Source organism: Anas platyrhynchos, chromosome 11, assembly GCF_047663525.1.
Source record: "Anas platyrhynchos isolate ZD024472 breed Pekin duck chromosome 11, IASCAAS_PekinDuck_T2T, whole genome shotgun sequence".
NCBI lineage: Eukaryota > Metazoa > Chordata > Aves > Anseriformes > Anatidae > Anas > Anas platyrhynchos.
In genome coordinates, this window is record NC_092597.1 from 15151534 (window position 1) to 15170840 (window position 19307).

At 38.9% G+C, this 19307-nt stretch overlaps 1 protein-coding gene across 1 annotated transcript; it reads right to left on the bottom strand.

Moving 5' to 3' along the window:
- Positions 1-8: 8 nt before the first annotated feature.
- Positions 9-14446, bottom strand: BTBD1 (BTB domain containing 1). Its single transcript, XM_027466064.3, has 8 exons — positions 13945-14446; positions 7595-7751; positions 6921-7026; positions 5368-5565; positions 4905-5097; positions 4221-4308; positions 1169-1315; positions 9-953 (listed from the first exon to the last, which is right to left on the bottom strand). The coding sequence occupies exons 1-8, from the start codon at positions 14391-14393 to the stop codon at positions 795-797; spliced, it is 1497 nt and encodes a 498-aa protein (XP_027321865.1). The 5' UTR covers positions 14394-14446; the 3' UTR covers positions 9-794.
- Between the last annotated feature and the right edge of the window lie 4861 nt (positions 14447-19307).

Consider the following 19307-nt stretch of genomic DNA (forward strand, 5'->3'; position numbering starts at 1 on the left):
CACAGCCCTGAGCTCATACTAATTATTTAGTATCGGGTTATCCAGTCAAAATAGCATCATTACAAGTCCTGTACTCCCGTTTTCACATTATACATTTTCTTATAGGCACATATGTATATACAGTGGCTATGTCCATAACCGGCTCTGTGTTCCAAAACAGCCCTTCTAAATTAAGAGATTCGGGAAAGATCCATTTATTGCAGAGTTGGACTTCATCTTTCTTTGCTGCAGCTGCTGTCTGGAGTGTTAAGTCCATTAATTCTCCATGGTTCATCCAAAACATCTAGATGATAGCAATACGAATCCAGCTTTGCTGATGTACTTCCAAAACAAAATAATATACATACATAGCAGTAATTCGTGTCCTTAGGGTCATTCCAAGGTTATTTTGGAGAGAAGTGCAAGCTGGTATAGAGCAGCAGAGTTACTTTTTAGGACAAGTTGGGGAAAATGTACATGTGAAGCTCATAACTAGCACAGATTTTCCAGTTCAAGAAATGAATTCTACTAGGTGAGAAATAAAGGGTTCAAAATACAAAGCCATTAATCACAACATACTATTTAAAACAATCTTTTCAATATACAGAGTACTTATTCCACTTGATGCTTCATTAAGAGGAAAAGCTAAATTACATTCTGCTAACAATGACGCAGAGAAAATAGCTTTCCCAGTACCTCTCAAACAAGTTAGTTTTGTTTTAACACATTCATGTCATTTCACAGAATTGTCTTACTGTCACCAATAGTGAGCTAAAGTCCAATGATACACTGACATTCAAGACGATTGTGTGAAATTATGTATAAAATATTATTTCTGGTATCTGTCCATCTTCTATTGATGTCCCATTGTTGTTACCCGGCGAACTATAAAAGACAAAGCATGTTTTGCTAGCAGTAGGAGATTCGTGGATTACCTTCTTCAATCCTTTTGTTCCATAGTGGGAATCAGGACCCTGAAAAACACCAGAAGACATTAGCAACTGAATGAAAATGTGCAGCGAGACCCATAAAATTTTGAATTTCAAACAATTATTTTAACAGTAAAAAAAAAAAATAAAAACAACAAAAAAATCTGTATTTATTTATACACTTTCCCATCAGAAATTAGACAAAAGACAAACCCTTGGATGAAAACAGCTTTTTCTTCTATACTGTTGAGCATTCTTACTTTTAATGTTGCACAAGCTGTGTAGCAAACTGTTGGCAGAATCTCTATAGGTTCTTTGAACATGACTCTGAATGTACTGGCAGTTCCATCGCAACTAAATCCAGTATCATTTTGTCCCAGTGTTTGATTCTTCTCATAATCAATTATCTGCATAAAGACATGAAAAACATATCTTTAGATTTATGAGCTTGAGAAAGATTCTTACTGTACACACACTGGAGTATTACAAGCGAAACACTTGCCTACTCCACCCAGATTAATTGCAACAATAGTGCAGTTTCAGAATTGAGATAAGTGCAATTCCCTAACAATACTGTGAGGGTTGACCCTGCGGTGTGGTGAACCATGGCTTTTGCATTTTTGCACAGGCTGTCCAATCTGTGCACTAAACTCAGCCCACAGCGCTGCTCCAACCAGGTTATAGCTTTGCCTGAGAGGAGACGAAGAATAGCTCAAACCTTCAGCTTTTGACATTAATAAACTACGTATGATCCTATACTTAGATTTGCTGATCTTTGTACACCTACACAGCCCCCATGAGGGAAGCACATGAGGCTGGACCCACATGCTTCACAGGCTGTGGATCATTTAGAAAACAAGTTTTTACAGATAATGTGAACAATCAATGATATATTCGAAGAAGAAAACAAAAACTTGTGCTTCGATGTTTTATACAATTTATTTCTACTTCACATTCAGTATAAAAATTACACTCAGACCACATATTTCTTTTGCCTTCAGTCTTAGTGGCAAATAGGAATCTTTAGCTGAGATGTCAGAAATAGCAGATATCATACTTCTCATTTTGGATAGCAATTTCTGATCCATTCTGCTGAACATCTCCTGCAGAAGTAGGATACCACAGCTTTAGAGGTACACAAATATTGCTCATGATTACTCCACTAACAACAATCCTAACAATTTTATTAAATCACTATAAAATTTTATTACTGCACCAATGAGAGCATACTTTGCCTCAAACAGGGCTTCAATTTTTTTTTTTCCAGTCACAATCAAAAGAAATACTAACAATTCTAATGTTGAAGGCATATGCCCCTTTAACAAAGTAATGTATATTGCAAATACATTGCTTACTATTTTAAGGCGAGTATAAAAGATTTTTTTTTTTTTTTCTGAAGCTCTGCTAGTATTGTATGTACTTTCAAAATGAAAAGTGCAGAGACAACTTAAATGGCTGCCTGTAAGGACAAAATTTCAGGTTCATCAGGAACTGGAGATAGTTTCAGAGTAAAGAAAATCTGTAGAGGATGGGTGGCCTTCATCTGAACCATAAAGGTGCATTAGCCTGTCAGTTTGGATCAGGAGTGTTTCTCAAGTGAGTCTCTTGATCATTCCTACTTAACATGCTTTGGTTTGCTTTGCAAGAACTAAATTCTTTTCAGATGAAATAAATCCAGCAAATATATTGAGGGACCACACAAAATGCTTTCATCTGCTAACAGGAATTTAGTCTAAGGGAATCAAACAAGAGTTAATGAAAAGTAAAAATCCCCCAGTAAGTATAGTGTGGTACTGATGACCTAGCAGCTAAATTTTTCGTTCTGAAGATCCACCTGAGTGCACTATACTACTCATTTACACAGATGTATAGTTTGAGAAAAACAAATTAATAGTTTCAAATCAAGGGATTTGCAAGTGAGTTTTTAAACTGAGGAATGTGGAAAAGCCAACAAATTCCTTCAAAACCTCAACCCAGATAAACTCTCTTTGGAACATCATAAAAGGAAAGATTTTTTTTCCCCCTGCAGAAGACAGGCACAAAATTCCTATACTTAAGTACACAATGGTCAGAGAACAGTAATCATCAAATGGGAAACAGAAGACAAATAAACTGCCCTTTAAATAGGATGCCAAGAAAAAAAACTGGAACAGCATTTCCAACACATGCTAGAAGTCTACAAAATAAAATGGGGACATCTGTCCCCAAATGAAGTCACGGATTCTTGCTCAAAACATTCCACATACCTAGTAAATCAACGTGATATTGATTTAACGTGATGTTGATGAAGCAGCGGGTTATGAAATACACAGCACCGAGTAACTGTGTCAGCCACAGAATGTTAATACCTTGCTAGAAAGCTTAGAAACAAATCAAAACTAAACTCAATAAGAGAATTCAAATGGACCGAAATTCCATACTTAAAAAGGGAAAGATACAGTGATGGATCAATATTACTAGAAGACAATCCTAATCACACATGCTAACAGAGATCAGACAGGCTACAGGAGCAGGAAATACAATTTTAGTGGTGTCTTCAGTTACCCTCTCAGACTAGGCAAGTGTCATATCAGGACACGAAGCAGGGGTGACATTTTTAGATACTATCACTGACCATTTCATGAGATTGCTAACCAATTGCTCAGTAGGAAGAAACGCAACCCTTGATTTGGTACTGAGTGATTAGTAGGATCAGATTCACAATTTCATAATGGAAACACTATGTAACACTGTCTATAATATACTTAGAGTCAGCGTTCCTACATGAACAACAAAAGCAAATCCACCACAGCTGTGCTAAACATCAAAAAGAAAAATGGGGAAGTTTGTTCAAAAGAAGCTAAAATAAACAATTAAGAAAATCAAATCCTTTTACTTAGCATACTACTAAAAGACATCACACTCCTCAGTACAGTACTGGTACACATCACCTATTAGAAAGGCTTGAGAAAAGGGAAGAAAGCTGGCATGACTAAACTGCACAGGGCTATTACTGTAAACATAAAAAAGGGCATCCTTACAGGAATTCAAGGTTACACTGGACAAGTGTTAGGGAGTTACTAAACAGAGAGACCAAATCAGTCTCAGGAAAAGCCTGTTCTGAAAAGGATCGAAGGACAAGAGACTAGAGTGGATAGGAAGAAAAGTTTCGTATTGTACTTACTTTTCCCTAGTCATCTGCTTATGACACTTGGATATAAAATACAGCTTAGATTCCTGCCTATCAGACTGCTATCCTATTTAGATATACAGCAAACCTTTTGTATTAAGCACAGTTTCTGCATAAGCCTATTTCAACAGAATATACTGTACCTGGATATTGACTTGATAGTCTGTAGGTCCATGAATAGATCCATATAATCCAAATCCCACTATTGAAATTCTTCTGTTAACTGTAAATCTAGTAAAACACAAGCCAAGAAAGGAATTGAAACAACTGTGATGAGTGTGTTACCTTCTTCCCAGTCAAGGAAGAAAAAGAATCCCATTGAAGAGTGCAAAACCAAACTGAAAATGACATTGCATTAATATTTTTCAATAGTGTTTTCTATTTAGATTTCAATAGTAAAAATAAAAGTGTTTTTTTATTATTATTATTTTAATCAGTTTTATAGCATAAAGCTTTGTGAATCCACCGAAGCGTATATAAATATATATGTATAATATTAAGGATTTCTAAATGAAAAATGACCAGATTCTTGATCTGTTTTTATTTTAGAGATATTCAATATCCTTTGTAACTTAAAACTGGATATGTAGCGAATACCCCACCCCTCTAGAAAGTACCCAGGCCTTTTGAACTTTGTTCTTTGCTCCTTTATATTTCATCAGTGCAACAGCCTAAGTTACTTTATAAAAGGAAAAGATTAGATGTGCCCAAACGGTACCAGCTAGTCTGTTACTGTATCTTATGCCAAAAATTGGAAGTTGAATAATACCACTGCCTTTCTTCCCACACTTCTCTGTTTCGCCTTCAAATAGTTTCCAAAGCCATACCTAATCCGATCACTTGTTCCACTGTAGCCCCAGCGACTCTCCACTTGCTGGAACCTGTTAATGCTGCATTCTTTTCCTCTAAGGCAACATCTTGGTCGGTCAATATAATCTACTTTTGGCTTAGGATTGACAGTAAAATGCAGAAAGAGATTTACTACTTCCCGATCTGACAAGATTCCAGACTGAGCAGGGCCTATGAAAAGAAAAAACTTCCAAGATAACTCTAAGACTTAATTCAACTGTCATATTTAAACCACGTGAATTAGCACACCAAGGATAGGAATAACATTTTCCAATGGCCAGACCATGTTCTGCAGGATATTTGCTTTCATTAAGACTGAATCACAATGTTTATTAGTACAGTATTAATAACAGGATAGAGCGTTAAGGATCTCAACACTCACAGATGAGCAGTGCAGAACTATTGTGCAGAACTAGTAGGACAAAGAACCCCAGAACTCACCTGCTGCAAACTCTTCAATAGTCATTAATGGAAAACGAATTAAGGAAAGAGCTCTTCCAAGGACTTTCTGTTTGTTTCCAAATGTCACAGGCAGTTGTTGTCTTTGACATTCAGCTTCTGCCCAACGAACAACAGCTCCAAAGAGTCTACTTTCTCGAATACTAAGGGTATCTCTTTCTAGAACCGCACACAATGTGTCTGTGTTATGTGAAAAAATATTAACAGATTTGAATCAATATTAATCCAAAACAATTCTACACATTTTAAATAAGCTTAAAACATTAAACAAATAAACACTCAGAAATTTTATAATACCGCAAAACGTGTCTTATGACTAGAGAAGTCTCCCAACAGTGTGCAGGTGTCCAAGCTAAAAAATAAATAAAATAAAATAATCCTTCCTCTTTCTGCCACGAAGACAGCATATAAACTTTTTTCTTGATTCCTAAGAGTGTGGCTATAGATAATCTATATATTAATGGTCCTATATATAGGATATATAGGGGTGTGTGTGTGTGTGTGTGTGTGTGTGTGTGTGTGTGTATATATATATAAAATGTATGTATGTATATATATACTACATAAGCTATGTAGTGACAACCAATAAATACCCTAAAGAATTTCCATGGCTATGGCAAGATCAAAGCTGGCAGTGATCAAGTACAGTGCTGAATGTACAATACCACTCCAGTTATTCATGACAACACTGTCACGTTCTCAGCCGAGTATCCACCTGCCAATCTCAACCAACTGTAGACACAAGAAGCAGCAGTGCACACAAAACCAGTTTAAACATACATGAAAGTGATCTTAAACATTGACGCATTTGCCTCCCACAAAGTTTTAAGGTGGAACACAGGATGTCAGGCAAGCTACTCTCACTTGCATTTTACAACAGCAACTTTTCCTGTATTTCTTACATGTTCTGACATTTTAGGAAGAGCATATGCAAAAAGTCTCTACTGATTATTTAAGGTTTAGTTTGCTCAACTCTCAGTTTAACATAGAACATGAGCTGTAAAAAAAAAAAAAAAAAAAAAAGTGTTTTTTCACATTCTGAATCTTCTGTCTTCAGGATTTTTTACATGCCCTGAATTTGAGCGAGGCGTGTTTGCTGTCATAGAAAAGTCACAAGTCAAAACAGATTGAGATTTATCGAGAGTAGAGATTAATGTTCACAGTTTGGGTCTAAACTCACTGAACACAAGTTAACAATGACTTTACAATTTCTTTAAGCAGCTGGAATACCTTTCTTCAGTCTGAGTTTGGGATACAATCTAGCTGATCTGGAGTAAAATCGTAGACATATATAGTAACAATCAAGTTTAAGTAACCAAACATACAACTGCTGGCTTTTGGTAAAGGAAAAAGTATAGAAAGCAGAATTACCAGGAGAATTCTAAGCCAGTTTATATTTAAAAAACAAAGAAAAAAACCATTCTACACATTGTACCTGATTTGTGCAACCCTGAAGAGAGAGAAGTATCACACAGCAATAAAACTGTATGATTCCCTTTGGAAGTTTAACACTTAGGACACAAGAAGGAACTTACCTATATCAATATCAGTAAAGCCTTCTGCACTTATTGCATCCATGGTACTTTTGTCTATTGTGTCAAGACACAGACTAGCAAGCTGAGGTTCGTCAAACAAACGAGCCTGAGAAAGTAAAGTAGTATAGCTTTGGTTACTGCGCTGTTGCAAGCATCAAGCTGCTAAATCACTAATTCTAAGAAGCAAGTATTTTTTAACTCAATGTAGGTCTAAATTAAAATAGGCTGATTTGTCTAAGTATGCCTGGTGTTTATACCTTCTAGAGCACTTACATTCTCAAAGGAGAATATAATTGAGGAGAATGCACTGCATACAAGGTTTCCTTCATGCTTATAATTTTTGTTTTGGAAATATAACTTTAAAAAGTACATATCAAATCTACTATAGTGAACTATCTCATAAAGACAAACAAAAAAACAATTAGGATATTCACTGTAGAATACACAGGTCTCACCTGAAATGTCCCAGTACACTGTGTATTAAAAAAAAAAATCCTCTACATTACCAATAAAAGCCAAGACAAGTCCGTAAAAATGCTAACAAAGCAATAAGGTATTTTCAGACATAAATTAAACGATGTGATGGCAACCCCCCTGTCAAGTAATATTTTTGGTTATTCCCATCCAACTACCAATTTTCATGGTAAACCAAAACTAAACTTAAATTCACCTACCTGAGTAAGCAGCATAAAGGCATTATCTGCTCGGAGGTGCTTCGTCAGAAAATCCACACAATGTGCTTCCAGGGCTGGGACTGCATACTTCTTAGCAGTGTAAAGAGTAGTCATGACTGTTTCTGGACCAATTTGAACTTCATCTGAATAAAGAAACCTAGAAATCAATACACAGATAGATATAATAAAAACATATCTTGAAGTGCCGTCAAGCACAACATAATCTCTTTACATTTACAAAGCAGGTAAAAGATTTGCACTGCAAACATGTAACAGTTCACCATGTAGCATTTTTACAAATTAATAAACTAACTAAAGGGTTGAAGAAAGACTATTACATTAACCTAATGGCATACATTTGTTTTAAATACACATTACTCCCTAAGACTGATCTGGCTGTGCTAGTTATACATAGCTACCAAACTGTAAACAACAGCTGAGCTGCAGAATTGCTTAGCGTATTAATGCACGCTCTTTTGATTCACTACTAAAAGCTGTATTCCTAAGTATCAATACATAACCCTCTATGGCTGTATTACTGATTTTAATTTACTGAAAGTGCATACTAGCTTCTTCACAATAAGGAGAAGAGCGTCAAGGACTTCTACTGTGATAACATCTTGTGTGACAGTCACCATTCTCCAGCATTCAGAGGAGAGGAAAGGGAGTAATATTCTAACAGATGACCTTGACTCTATTCCTGCTGCAGACTGACATAGGAAAAAAAACCTGGCTTCTCTCCACTGCTTGAGGTTATATGATTGCTTGAGATTTCAGCATAAAGCAGTGAACCAAACCATACAAGTCTCCACCAAAACCAGGAAAAAAAAATATCTCTTTCCTGAGCAGCTGTTACTTGAAACCAGACAAGATAAGATTTATTTTGAGGTTCTGTATGGAAAAGATGACTTTTTAAAAATAAACTTTTCTTTCAGATGACATTGAAGATAATCTTATCATTATTTCACCAGGTTTTCAGACAATCAAGATTATTCTGTCATTTACAGAAATATATCTGTACTACACAAACACATTCCCCCCTGCAACACACACAGCTGATTAAATATAATAAACCAGGGCACATTTGCAAATGCAGGAATTGTACAGGGAAGAACAAATCTTTTATGTTTTCTTAGTATTTTTTGTTTGGACCTCCTGGAAATGAATGGCAAACACCACATTGAGAAGGAAGGCATGATTAGAAGGGTTTTTAACATAGTAATAACAATCAGTTTGTATTTAACAGAAGAAACTTGTGAAAGGAACAGACTCAAACTTGCCTGCAACATTGGGAGACGTAAGTAATGGAAAAATGGAACAATAGTTTCAGATAAAATTATTCACTATTTTTGTTTCTTGTAAGAAAACCCTAATTCCTTGTAATTGCTAACTCTAGTTGTGTATCAGTATGAATGAATATTTATAACAGCCTACAAGTGAATTCACTGCCACTTACAGGTATGTGTTTATCATTACAATAATCTAATCCATTCAAATGGCCAACTTTCACATAATTTAGGAAATCTGAACAAGGCTCCAGATTAATCCTTTAAACTGAATTTACATCAAAGCTTTTTGAAAGGAGTTTAACTGAACACTGAACTTGTCAGTACAAGTTTCATACAGCTCATTTAGAACTGATTTATGAAAGTCATAAACTATTAGTTGATGAAAATGATAGGCTTTTTTTGCCAGCCACAATCACTGACAAATTTAAGAAACTAAGATGTAGTAGGTACAGTTTTCAACATGCAATTCTGTAAACCAAATTGACAATTAGCTCATGAAAGCACAGAATAGCATATTACGATTTTGGTTTTAACATTTTTAAAAGTCCTTTTCAAAATGTCCTAAAATTCCTTGTATGATTTTAGAGAGCTTGGAGGCAAAGATGACATAAGTGTCAAAAATTAAGAGGCTGTTAAAGAGTGCCATTACCACATACAGACACTACAAGGTTTTACTAAATCCTATCCCCCAAAAAAATAAAATAAAATTCACCAAATTGTTTTTGGAACACAACCTTGATTATATTTTGTAGATGCGTCCAACCTGTGGCCAGCAAACAGACTGGTTCACTTCGTACACTTTATAAGAATCAGGGCGCAGTTCCAAACTGTACTTTTCTCTGATGCTTCTTTGCTCAGCTTTGTAGGATTTCCCCCCCCCCGCCCCCCCCATATGATCAAAAATCAATTACATGGCCAAAATTTTTCATTCATGTGACTTCTGCTAGCTGCAGGATGCTTTTTTATTCCATGAAGGACATACCTGAGGCTCTCTGCTACGATCCCTTCCCTGCTGCACGCCTGGACGTACATTAAGAGACACTCCCCATCTGAGTGCATGTCAATGACAAAAGTGAGGGGACTTCCAACGGTTAAAGCTCTGACAACTAAAAGTTACCCAGCACCAAGTCCATCACCTAGACTTCATGATGCACCAGGGAAGGGTGTGAGGACGCATAGCAACAGGACATGTGATACAGTTACATACTTTTAAACTGAGTAAACTCCTGATAAGGAGTATCCAAGTATATTAAGAACGTCACATAGTCAGGTGTGTTTGCGCGTTCAATATTCCAAGTTTTTGACAACATCAGTATTCTCAAAGCCAACCAGTAGTCTTTTGCAAGTACTAAAAAGTGTGAATTTGCAAAGCTGAAAGGTAGCTGTAAGCGCTACAAAAATCATAATAAAATGCGTTGTTCTAGGATGTTGTATAATCCTGTTTCCCTTTAGCATACGGACGGACGGTCATGATGCATTCACCTACTCATAAAAGAGGAACTCTAGGTGTGTCTTCTCTCTAAAAATCCCTCTGCTCCTGTGCCAGGAGCTCCGTCTCTGTGCTGCCTCTCCCACTTGTGGCACGCCTGAACTAGCACTCCTTTGTGTTCACACCACTGCTCTGCCTCCACTCAGCCCAGTGGGGCTCATGATCACTTCTCCTCCTCCCTCCTCTCAAGACTTACAGAAAATAACCTGCACTTTAGATACTGACCAGTTGTGCCGCCATCCAGGATGGCAGATGGGTGCATAGACCATTTTTAGTGACCCAAACAAAGAATTTTCCAAGTGACTACTTCAGCATTCATTTTGCCTACGTATTCAAGTTTTACACAACTTCTTTACTCTCAGGTTAGCACTTCTTTATCCCCTAGTCCCAGCATCTTCCAGCTGAAGAATTTTCACCAGCTGAAGTATTTTCACCACTCTAAAAAACACAGGAGTCTTCTTCCAGTTGGTCATGATTAACCCTCTATTTACTGCTTGCCAAAGTCCTCAGCAAAGACATTTGGAAAATGAACTGCTAAATTAGTGTCACGTTGTCACTTTCCTTTATACTATGACAAAGGACAAGTTAAATTATTTTAAAATGTATGTGAATGGAAACGAACAAAAATAATCTGACTACAAACCAAACTCTACACCACAGTACCCTAGTACGAGTCCACTTCAATGTCCTGGATCACTGCAATTCAATCTGTGCAGGTCAAAACGTTCAGGGGGAAAAAAAAATATTATTAAGTCTGAATTAGAGAAAGCAGATTCAAATTTTGGCACTCACATTACTTCACTTCTTAGGGATTTATCCGACAAATTACTGAAGCAGTCAGCTGCTTTAAAAAAAGCTTCTGTGGCTCATGTTTGAAAACTCTTCAGGCAAAAGGAATACTGGGTGGCAAGCCAAAACACACATCAGTCATTTCTACGTCTTTGAGCTCAGCCAATTATTTTCTATGAACGTTCGTGCTCCTTGCCCAGTCAGTTCTCAGTCTCCCTTCTTGCCATCTTTACAGTCAAGATTTTAGCCAACAAACAAGGAGAACTACCTAAATTTCTCAAGGGGAAGGAAAAAAAGAAAAGGAAACCCTAGAATTTATTACTGAAATTAAGCAGTACTATCAATTAAAGATTCAGTTCATTATTTTTAAATAACTTAACTCAAAAAAAATCAGTATTTTAGAGGTTGATCATAAAATAGAAGCAATTGTAGCCATTTTAAAAGAGGATATGAATATATCCGAAAGAAAAATTGAAAGAGAGAGATGTCACTTCAAATTTGTGACTATCTGGTGTTTAAAATGTTCAGTATCTAGCTCCTTTTTTCTTCCCCATAAATCTAATTCAATCCACAATCTATTTCGTAACACAACACTAACACTGAGGAACATTTACATCACAGGACAGGGAGACACCAGTCTATCTCATTGGACGTGGAATGAATTTAAGAAAATCTGAACTTTTTTCATCACAAACATCTCTGCCTTTGGCTTTACACTATAAGAAGCGTTGGTCAATAGATCTTTAAGAAACATAACTACAGATAGTACACAACAAAAGACATATGTAAACAAAACCAGAAATTAGCTGTGGAATGTTAAGTAATTAGCAAATTATCCCTAAAAGTTTTTGCATCAATTTGATGTTTCTTTTATCTTGATGTTCATTTGTTAGGAATATGAATGTCTCAACCTAGCTATTACACTTCAAATTGGTTTTTGCAAAGATTAAAGAAGTGCCCTATAAAATACAACCATCATTACCTGACCAATTTACTAACGACAGATAAGAGGCCAACAATGCAAGGTGCAAGTCATGAAAAAAACAAACAGGGTGTCTTATAGTTGAGGGACCTTAAATCTGTGTATAAGAGCATGGAAGAAGTCTGGTACTAGTCTGTACTAAAGAAATTCTCCTTAGATATGTTTCTAACAAGGTGTTGCAACTTCTATTATACCATTATAAGCTCGGTGTACACATATCAGGGTTTGATTCTGAAGAGGGAGCTTGAAGGGATGCTACCAGATCCAAGGAAGGCAGCAGGCGTGCAGGTTACCTACTCCTGACCTAGGGAGGTAGTGACAGAAAAATAACAATACAGGACTCTTTTGAGGCCTTGTAATTGGAACAAGTTCACTCTAAATACGTATCTATAATATAGGAGAAAGTTCTATAAAGCTGCCAACTATTTCATACATACATCAAACCTGAAACACTTCAGTTCAGTCTGGTGATATTTAGACCAGATACAGGTATAATCAATTTACTTAAGCAAGTGCCCTGCCCTTATGTACCAGCAGATCTACAGACACAAGGTGCCTTTTGTTTGCTTTGCTTACTTCTACAATTTTCCAACACTACCCTTCTCACCCTCCTGCTTCTGCATTTGTATATTTAATCCAAACAAACTTCTCTCATCATAACCATTTTTCACTGCCTGGTGTTTTTTCTGTATCTGTATACAGACACACATCTCATTCATTTGCTATTAACCTTTGTAACAATTTTTGCTTGAAAGACACTTCCCAGCATGCTACACAAGCACTTCACCTTACATTTTTACCACTCCCTGTTTGCTGAGAAACCAGAAAATACAGTTTATTTGCTAAAGAGCCACACAGAGAAGTTGCTGCTGTGTACTTTTTAAAGCAAAATCAGTTGCTGTAGCTCCCGTTTCCATGATTACTAAAAGGACCCCCTGATTCTTGTCGGCCTCCAAACAAAAAGAAATTGTTAAGATTTGGGCCCGTATTGCATAACAGAAAGCTCTGAAACACTACAAATTCCCTTCCAGGCAATGACATTTGTCTTCAAAATGTGCATTACAGATACCTGTTTAATACATTTTATAGATGTTGTGCCTAGCAGAGTTTCTTGTGAAAAATTTTTTAAGATTAAATAGATATTAGACATCAGTAGCCCATTTTGCATACGTTTTCCCCACCACTGCGCTCATGTTTTCCCCTGGGTGGTTTGCGTGTAAGCTGTGAGCTAACTGCACGCTGCTGCGCTCTCCACCCAAAGTATCTGAAATGTGTGCCTGCAATAGGCATTTCTCTGGTGAAGGGACACAGTTCGCTACCACTGCTGAAAAAGACGAGAGAACTGCAAGATGAGTAAGTTGTCAAAGTAAGTTATCAAATGAAATTAAAAGCCCAGTACAGCCTCGGTTCCTTCTCAGCCATCAGTAGGTGGATGGGCGGTTGCGACACTCTGGGATTGCTGAACCACCAATTCTCATCACCTTCATTAAAAGACGAAACCAAAAAGCCGAAATCAGCCCCTCCCCGTCCCATCCTGCGGGGCCACCGGACCCCAAACCGGGCTGGGAAGGGATGCGCAGGGAGGAGGCACGGAGCAGGACGCCGTGACCTTGGGTGCAGCCCCCGGCTGCCGGGCGGCCCCTCGGCACCTCGGGGGGGGGGGGGGACGACAAACGGGATGGGGCTCAGGGCACCGACCCCCGGCAGCTCACGAGGCTGAGGGGACGGAGCTGACAGGGGGGGAGCCGCCGTGTGGGGGCCACCCCCACCCCACACCCCCCCCGCCCACCCCCGTCCCGACCTGAGCAGCGCCAGGAAGGCGGCGGGCTCCACGTCGGGCAGCTCGATCTCGGCCGAGGTGGTGGCCATGCCGCCGTTGAACATCGCGTCGAAGACGGCGCTGCCGGCCGCCAGCACGAAGCGGTGGGCGGGGATGCGCTGCTGGCCGGGCCCGGGAGGAGCCCCCCCGCCGCCCCCCGAGCCGCCGCGGGGGCCGCCCTTGCCCACCACGAAGTGCACGTCGCTCAGCAGCTCGTTGGAGAAGAGGAAGGCGAAGCGCTCCCGCAGCGAGCCCTTGGTGGCCTGCCAGTTGTACAGCGGCTCCCGCTGCAGCACCGCGCCGCTCTCGGGGGAGGCGGTGGGAACGGTGGGGGCGGCGGAGGGGGCCGAAGCTGCGGCAGCGGCGGCACCGGGAGCGGCGGGAGGCGCCTCCCCGGGAGCCCCCGCACCGCCGCCACCGGCGGCCGCCATCGCCGCCCTGAGGGGGCCGCGCCGCGCCGGGCCGGGCGCTCAGGCAGCCCCGCCGCGCATGCGCCCCGCGCAGCCTCCCTGTGGGGCCGTGGGTGTCCGCTGGCCGCGCGGGTGGCTGAGGGGAGCGGGGTCCGGCCCGCCCGTTCCTTCTGGCACTTTGTCACCTCTGTCACTTTTTGTCACTTTTTGTCACTTGTCTGAGGGAGTGCGGTGTCCCCGCGTGCAGTGGGAATGCAGTTCCAGTGGGGAGAGCCGGCCTAGGCCGTAAAAAGGCAAAAGGCGGCTGTGCAGTCATGGAAATGTATTTCTGTGTGTGGCTGAGTAAAAGTTAACGGCTCTCCGGTTAAGGCTTGTGAAAGGCAAATTCACTTTTACAACACCTGATTCCTTATAATAACACTCAACACATATATGGATGCCCCTTTAAACTATTTCTGAGATAACTTGAGAATATGAATGACTGTTGCTATGTGCACCTTAAAATTTTTACACAAAGTGGTCTATTTAAAGTGTGCCTTCATGTCTGACATTTTATACTTCCCAGGAGGTTTCCAAAGCAAAACTTACTAATAGCGAATGTAGTAGACAGCACAGTTTTTTTCTGTCTAAATCAGCAGCCATCAAATTTAACATCCTTGGACCAGGGACTGGTCGTCTAAGGTCACTAAGTTGGTGAATTAATTCGGCAAATATTGAAAAAAAAATGGATCTATTTTATTTTATTTTTTACTTTACTACGTTAGTGGCTTCTGGAAAGGGAGGAAAAGGTTTGCGTTGTCACAGTCCTGTCAACCTGGAAAGTAAGGCGGATCCTTTTGCCATCTGCTGGAGCTCTGCTGGAAATGCAGCACGATGTAAATCACGGCGCTGAGGGCTGTTTATCAGAGCTCCTGGCTTGTCAGCATTTATGGAAGCGTGTGGCTAAAAGAGGAATATAATATGTCACCGCTCTGCGTTTAGGTTTATAATTAGGACAAAACTGAGACCGAGCAAATGTGGTCTGTTTCGCAGAACAAATTTTAGAGAACCTTAAGCAAGATGGAAGCAATTTCAGCGGGGCAAAGGGCACAAGAAGATATAGTATACCAACCATAAAGCAGCAAGCAGCTTTGCACACAGGCTATATTTAAAAGTAAAGTCATGCTGCTGACTTGGGAGAACGAAGCTAGCACCTCTGCACTTTCCTGGTCCCAAGGTGGACAAAGGGAGGAAAGGGGAAGAAACCCAAATTTCCTCTGCTAGGTTAGGGACTGGAAGCTCCGGAAGCTGAGATGTACCGCAGCTTGCTGCTTTGCTGTCTCATACCATTTCCATTCTGGGGAACCCCAAAGGATCATCTTGAGAATCCATTTTAGGGGGAGTTTTTAAAAAATGAAAAGAATCACTTGTCACTCAAAATGGGCAAAGGAAAAAAAAGAGGAAAATGGTGACAACATGGACAGAAAAAAAATGTTTTCTGGGAGTATATATATATATATTGTTATAGGATGATCTGGACATTAATGAGTTTCCTGCATTGTTGTCTTTCTCCTTTTACCTTTCTGTGATCACTGACAAGTTAGCTTGTCAACTGAGAGCCAACAGACACAACTGTCCTGCTTATACAGAACTGTGAAAATGCACACATGCTGTCATTAACACACCAGAGAAAGTTAACAAGGCTGGAAGAGGGCTGAGGAAAAAAAGGGGGAAAGGTGGGCCAATAAATTAAAAGAACAGTGGCTGGGGCAGACAGAATACATAAGATATTCATAGATAATCATAGAAAGAAAAAGCTATGCAAGAAAAAAATAAAAATTAAAAGAAATAATGATAAAGACCCATGAAACAGCCTGAGAAAGAAAGTTGAGAGTGAAAATGAGGAAAAGAACAACAATAAAAATAGTATGAAAGAAATCCAGTGTCTAAAAACAAAAACAATAAACAAACATGAAAAGAGACAAAGGAAAGGAGAAATGTGACCTTGATACCCATCAGACTTGTTAAGCTAAAAGCTAAATGGATTAATTCAAACAGTTTTGGAAGTGAGAGCTAAGAGAATATTAAATAACAAATTTCCCTTGATTTTTTTTTTCTTCATGTAGCCAATAAGCCTCAGACATTTGTTTCACCTTGTAAGATGAAACCTTGTTTCATCTTCATGCCATTTTCCTTCTTTAAAAAAATCATCTGGCTTTTCTTTGGCATTGTCAGTAGATAGATCATAGCCGTTTTTAAATATGATGTCACAGGATTGTATTCACTGGTCCAAATCAGAAATAATGCACAATGCTTTTCCCCAAAGGGGTTACATATGAAAGTTGCTAAAATGCTGCCCCATTTCTTTTTTTTTTTTTTTTTCTTATTATTATGCTCTGTTTTTATCTAGGAAATATTGTATAAATTAATACACAGAGAAAAAAAATAACATAAGTGGTTGCAAATTGGCCCAAGCAGAACTTTTTGTTTGATCTCATGTAACAGAATGGCTACAAATCAAGGGCTGCAGACAAAAGTTCAACAGTATTATATTATATACTGCGAAGGTTGTCTTGATCACTGGCCAGCAAAACAGAAGGTCAGGGAGTGTCCACGCTTTTGAGCAACACACTTCCAAGGTCTACGTAATGGCCTGAGATAGTTCAGGCTGTGTCTTTTTGCTATGGAAATTCATAGAGCTTCCTAAATTATGATCTTCCTTTACCCATCATCAGGAAGGTAGAAGAGAGACTGGATTTACATACACTGTAGAAGAACTGGAGAATTTGGTGATCAAACTGTGGGGATTTCTGAGATACTTGTGATGCCAGGGATGTCCCAGAGACACAGGAATGCCTGCCCAGAGGCCCTGTCCTTCCCTGCCAGTTAAACCCGGCCAGTTCTGTGAGAGCCATCAGCAGGGTTTGGGTTACAAAGCATATTGTTTTCAATCTTTTGTTCCTGAGATTATTTAAATTCTCCTCCCTTTCCTTCGTTTCCCCACATGAACTCAGCTTTGTGTATGTTCTAAGTCCTTGTTATGATCTGAGTTTTAGAGCTGGCACATATTTTTACAGGGATTAGTAATTGTTCTCATAAGCAGCTCGCATCCCTTCTCTGCTTCATGAGGGAAGAGAATAATTCAGCGTAAATCATAGGTTTGTTTCTGATTAAACTTTCCGGTTGGGACCATTTGACAACTTTTCCTTTCTGTGCTCAATTAGATTCTTAGAAGTTGTTACCATGCCAGTGCTGTGGATGCCACACATACGTAGTTCCATTCACATAACTGAATCACTATTAGCTTCAAAATTATTCAAATGTGTAAATCTGTAGCAACAATGCCTTCAAATAATAACAATAAAGTTATCTCTGGACCCATGAAAGCACAGAAAACAAAATCTGAGTTTTACATCTGAGGACCACTAAAGGTCAGGGAATTTTTTTCAATAATTCTTTTCCCTATCATTTCTCCAAGTACTTCTTTTATGTGAGCATTTAAATGTGCATTTTCTGCTGTGCTGCTTAGTTTTCCTGGAGCATTAAGGTTTTTATGTACCTTGTTTCCCCGGTTATATTGATATACTCCTCCAGTTTTTAGTGATAATACTCATAATTTCTACCTAATCTCTGTTAATATATTGTAATTGTTGCTTGTAGTGCATCATTGCTATAAACATTCCTGCTAATAAATATAGTCCTGGAAATATTTTCAGAATCCTAACTGAAAGATGTGTATAAACATCTGGCACAAGCTGGCACAAACATTACATGGAAATTTTGCAACACCCCAGCTGCAGAGACAGCTTTCATTCTGCACATCTTCATTCTACACATTTTCATTCTGCACATTTATACATTCCAAAGATACTCTACAAATAATATTCTTTACATCACTTATCTGAAAGTGATTTATGAAACCAATTAATTAAGCCGTAGAGGATTCTACTCACCACATATCTATTTTAAATTGCATTTCAAATACTGACATAGCTGGCCCTATGAAAACTATTATACTATGCCATATTTTTAAAATATCTACGTATGTTCTGTTACTGCATAGCTGGGGAAGCAAATGAGGGAAAAATCTCTTATTACTTATTAGTTATTAGCAACATATCTTTATGATTGAACAGCAAATGTTTTGTGAACCTATTTACTTTTCAGTCACTGATAAGTACATGCAGTCTGTTGAGGCACAGTAGCATTTCAGACAGCACACACAGCTCCTTGACTTCTAACAAGGTGTTTAGTTAGCACTTTGATTTCCACATGATTAACAAGATTCTTACTGAGAAGCCACACTCTTGCCACTTGCAGTTTAAGTCAAATAGCACAAGTGACATACATACTCCTTTTATTGTAATGCCTATTAAATTTATTCTGAAATATCTCTTTCCCTCTTAAGATTATTCACTGGTTAGTAAACAGCCTATAGCACAGAACACAGCTCTATTTTGGGGGTACTGATACTGAGTTTTGCAAATGAAATAAACACTGATCACTAACTCCTTCTTGCTTGCTTCTGTACTAGTGTGACTGCTGCTGGAGAATCCCCCAAATCCTCAGCAGATCATTAGCACGTGCCCTCCTGATCCCCAGTGCGTACCGTATGAACTACTTTATATTGCCTCTGGTGCACCATGCACTCTGTGAGTTACAACAGAAATTCAGAAATAGAATAGGTTGGATTTAAGGAGGTTGCAGTTAGTTGTGATCTAAGCTGCTCTCTCAGCAAATGAACACATGGAACAAAAGTCCCAAACATGAAGCTTTTAATTCATCTTCTAATTCATCTTTCAATTCATCTTTCATTTCATTTTTTCAATCCATCTTTTTCTGGACAATAGGCTACTGACTTCTGCCTTAAAAATGTAATTGCACTTACAGGAAGTATACTGTAAAGAATTTGTCAGCTTAGCTCAATAGAACTGAATGACACAAGTCGTTTTGTAC

Coding starts and splice junctions, on each gene's coding strand:
- BTBD1 (XM_027466064.3), bottom strand. CDS start 14,393: ATGGCGGCCGCCGGTGGCGGCGGTGCGGGGGCTCCCGGGGAGGCGCCT. Junction 5,098..5,367: donor TATTGAAGAGTTTGCAGCAG/GTGAGTTCTGGG, acceptor TTCTTTTCATAG/GCCCTGCTCAGTCTGGAATC. Junction 1,316..4,220: donor ACTATCAAGTCAATATCCAG/GTACAGTATATT, acceptor GTCTTTATGCAG/ATAATTGATTATGAGAAGAA.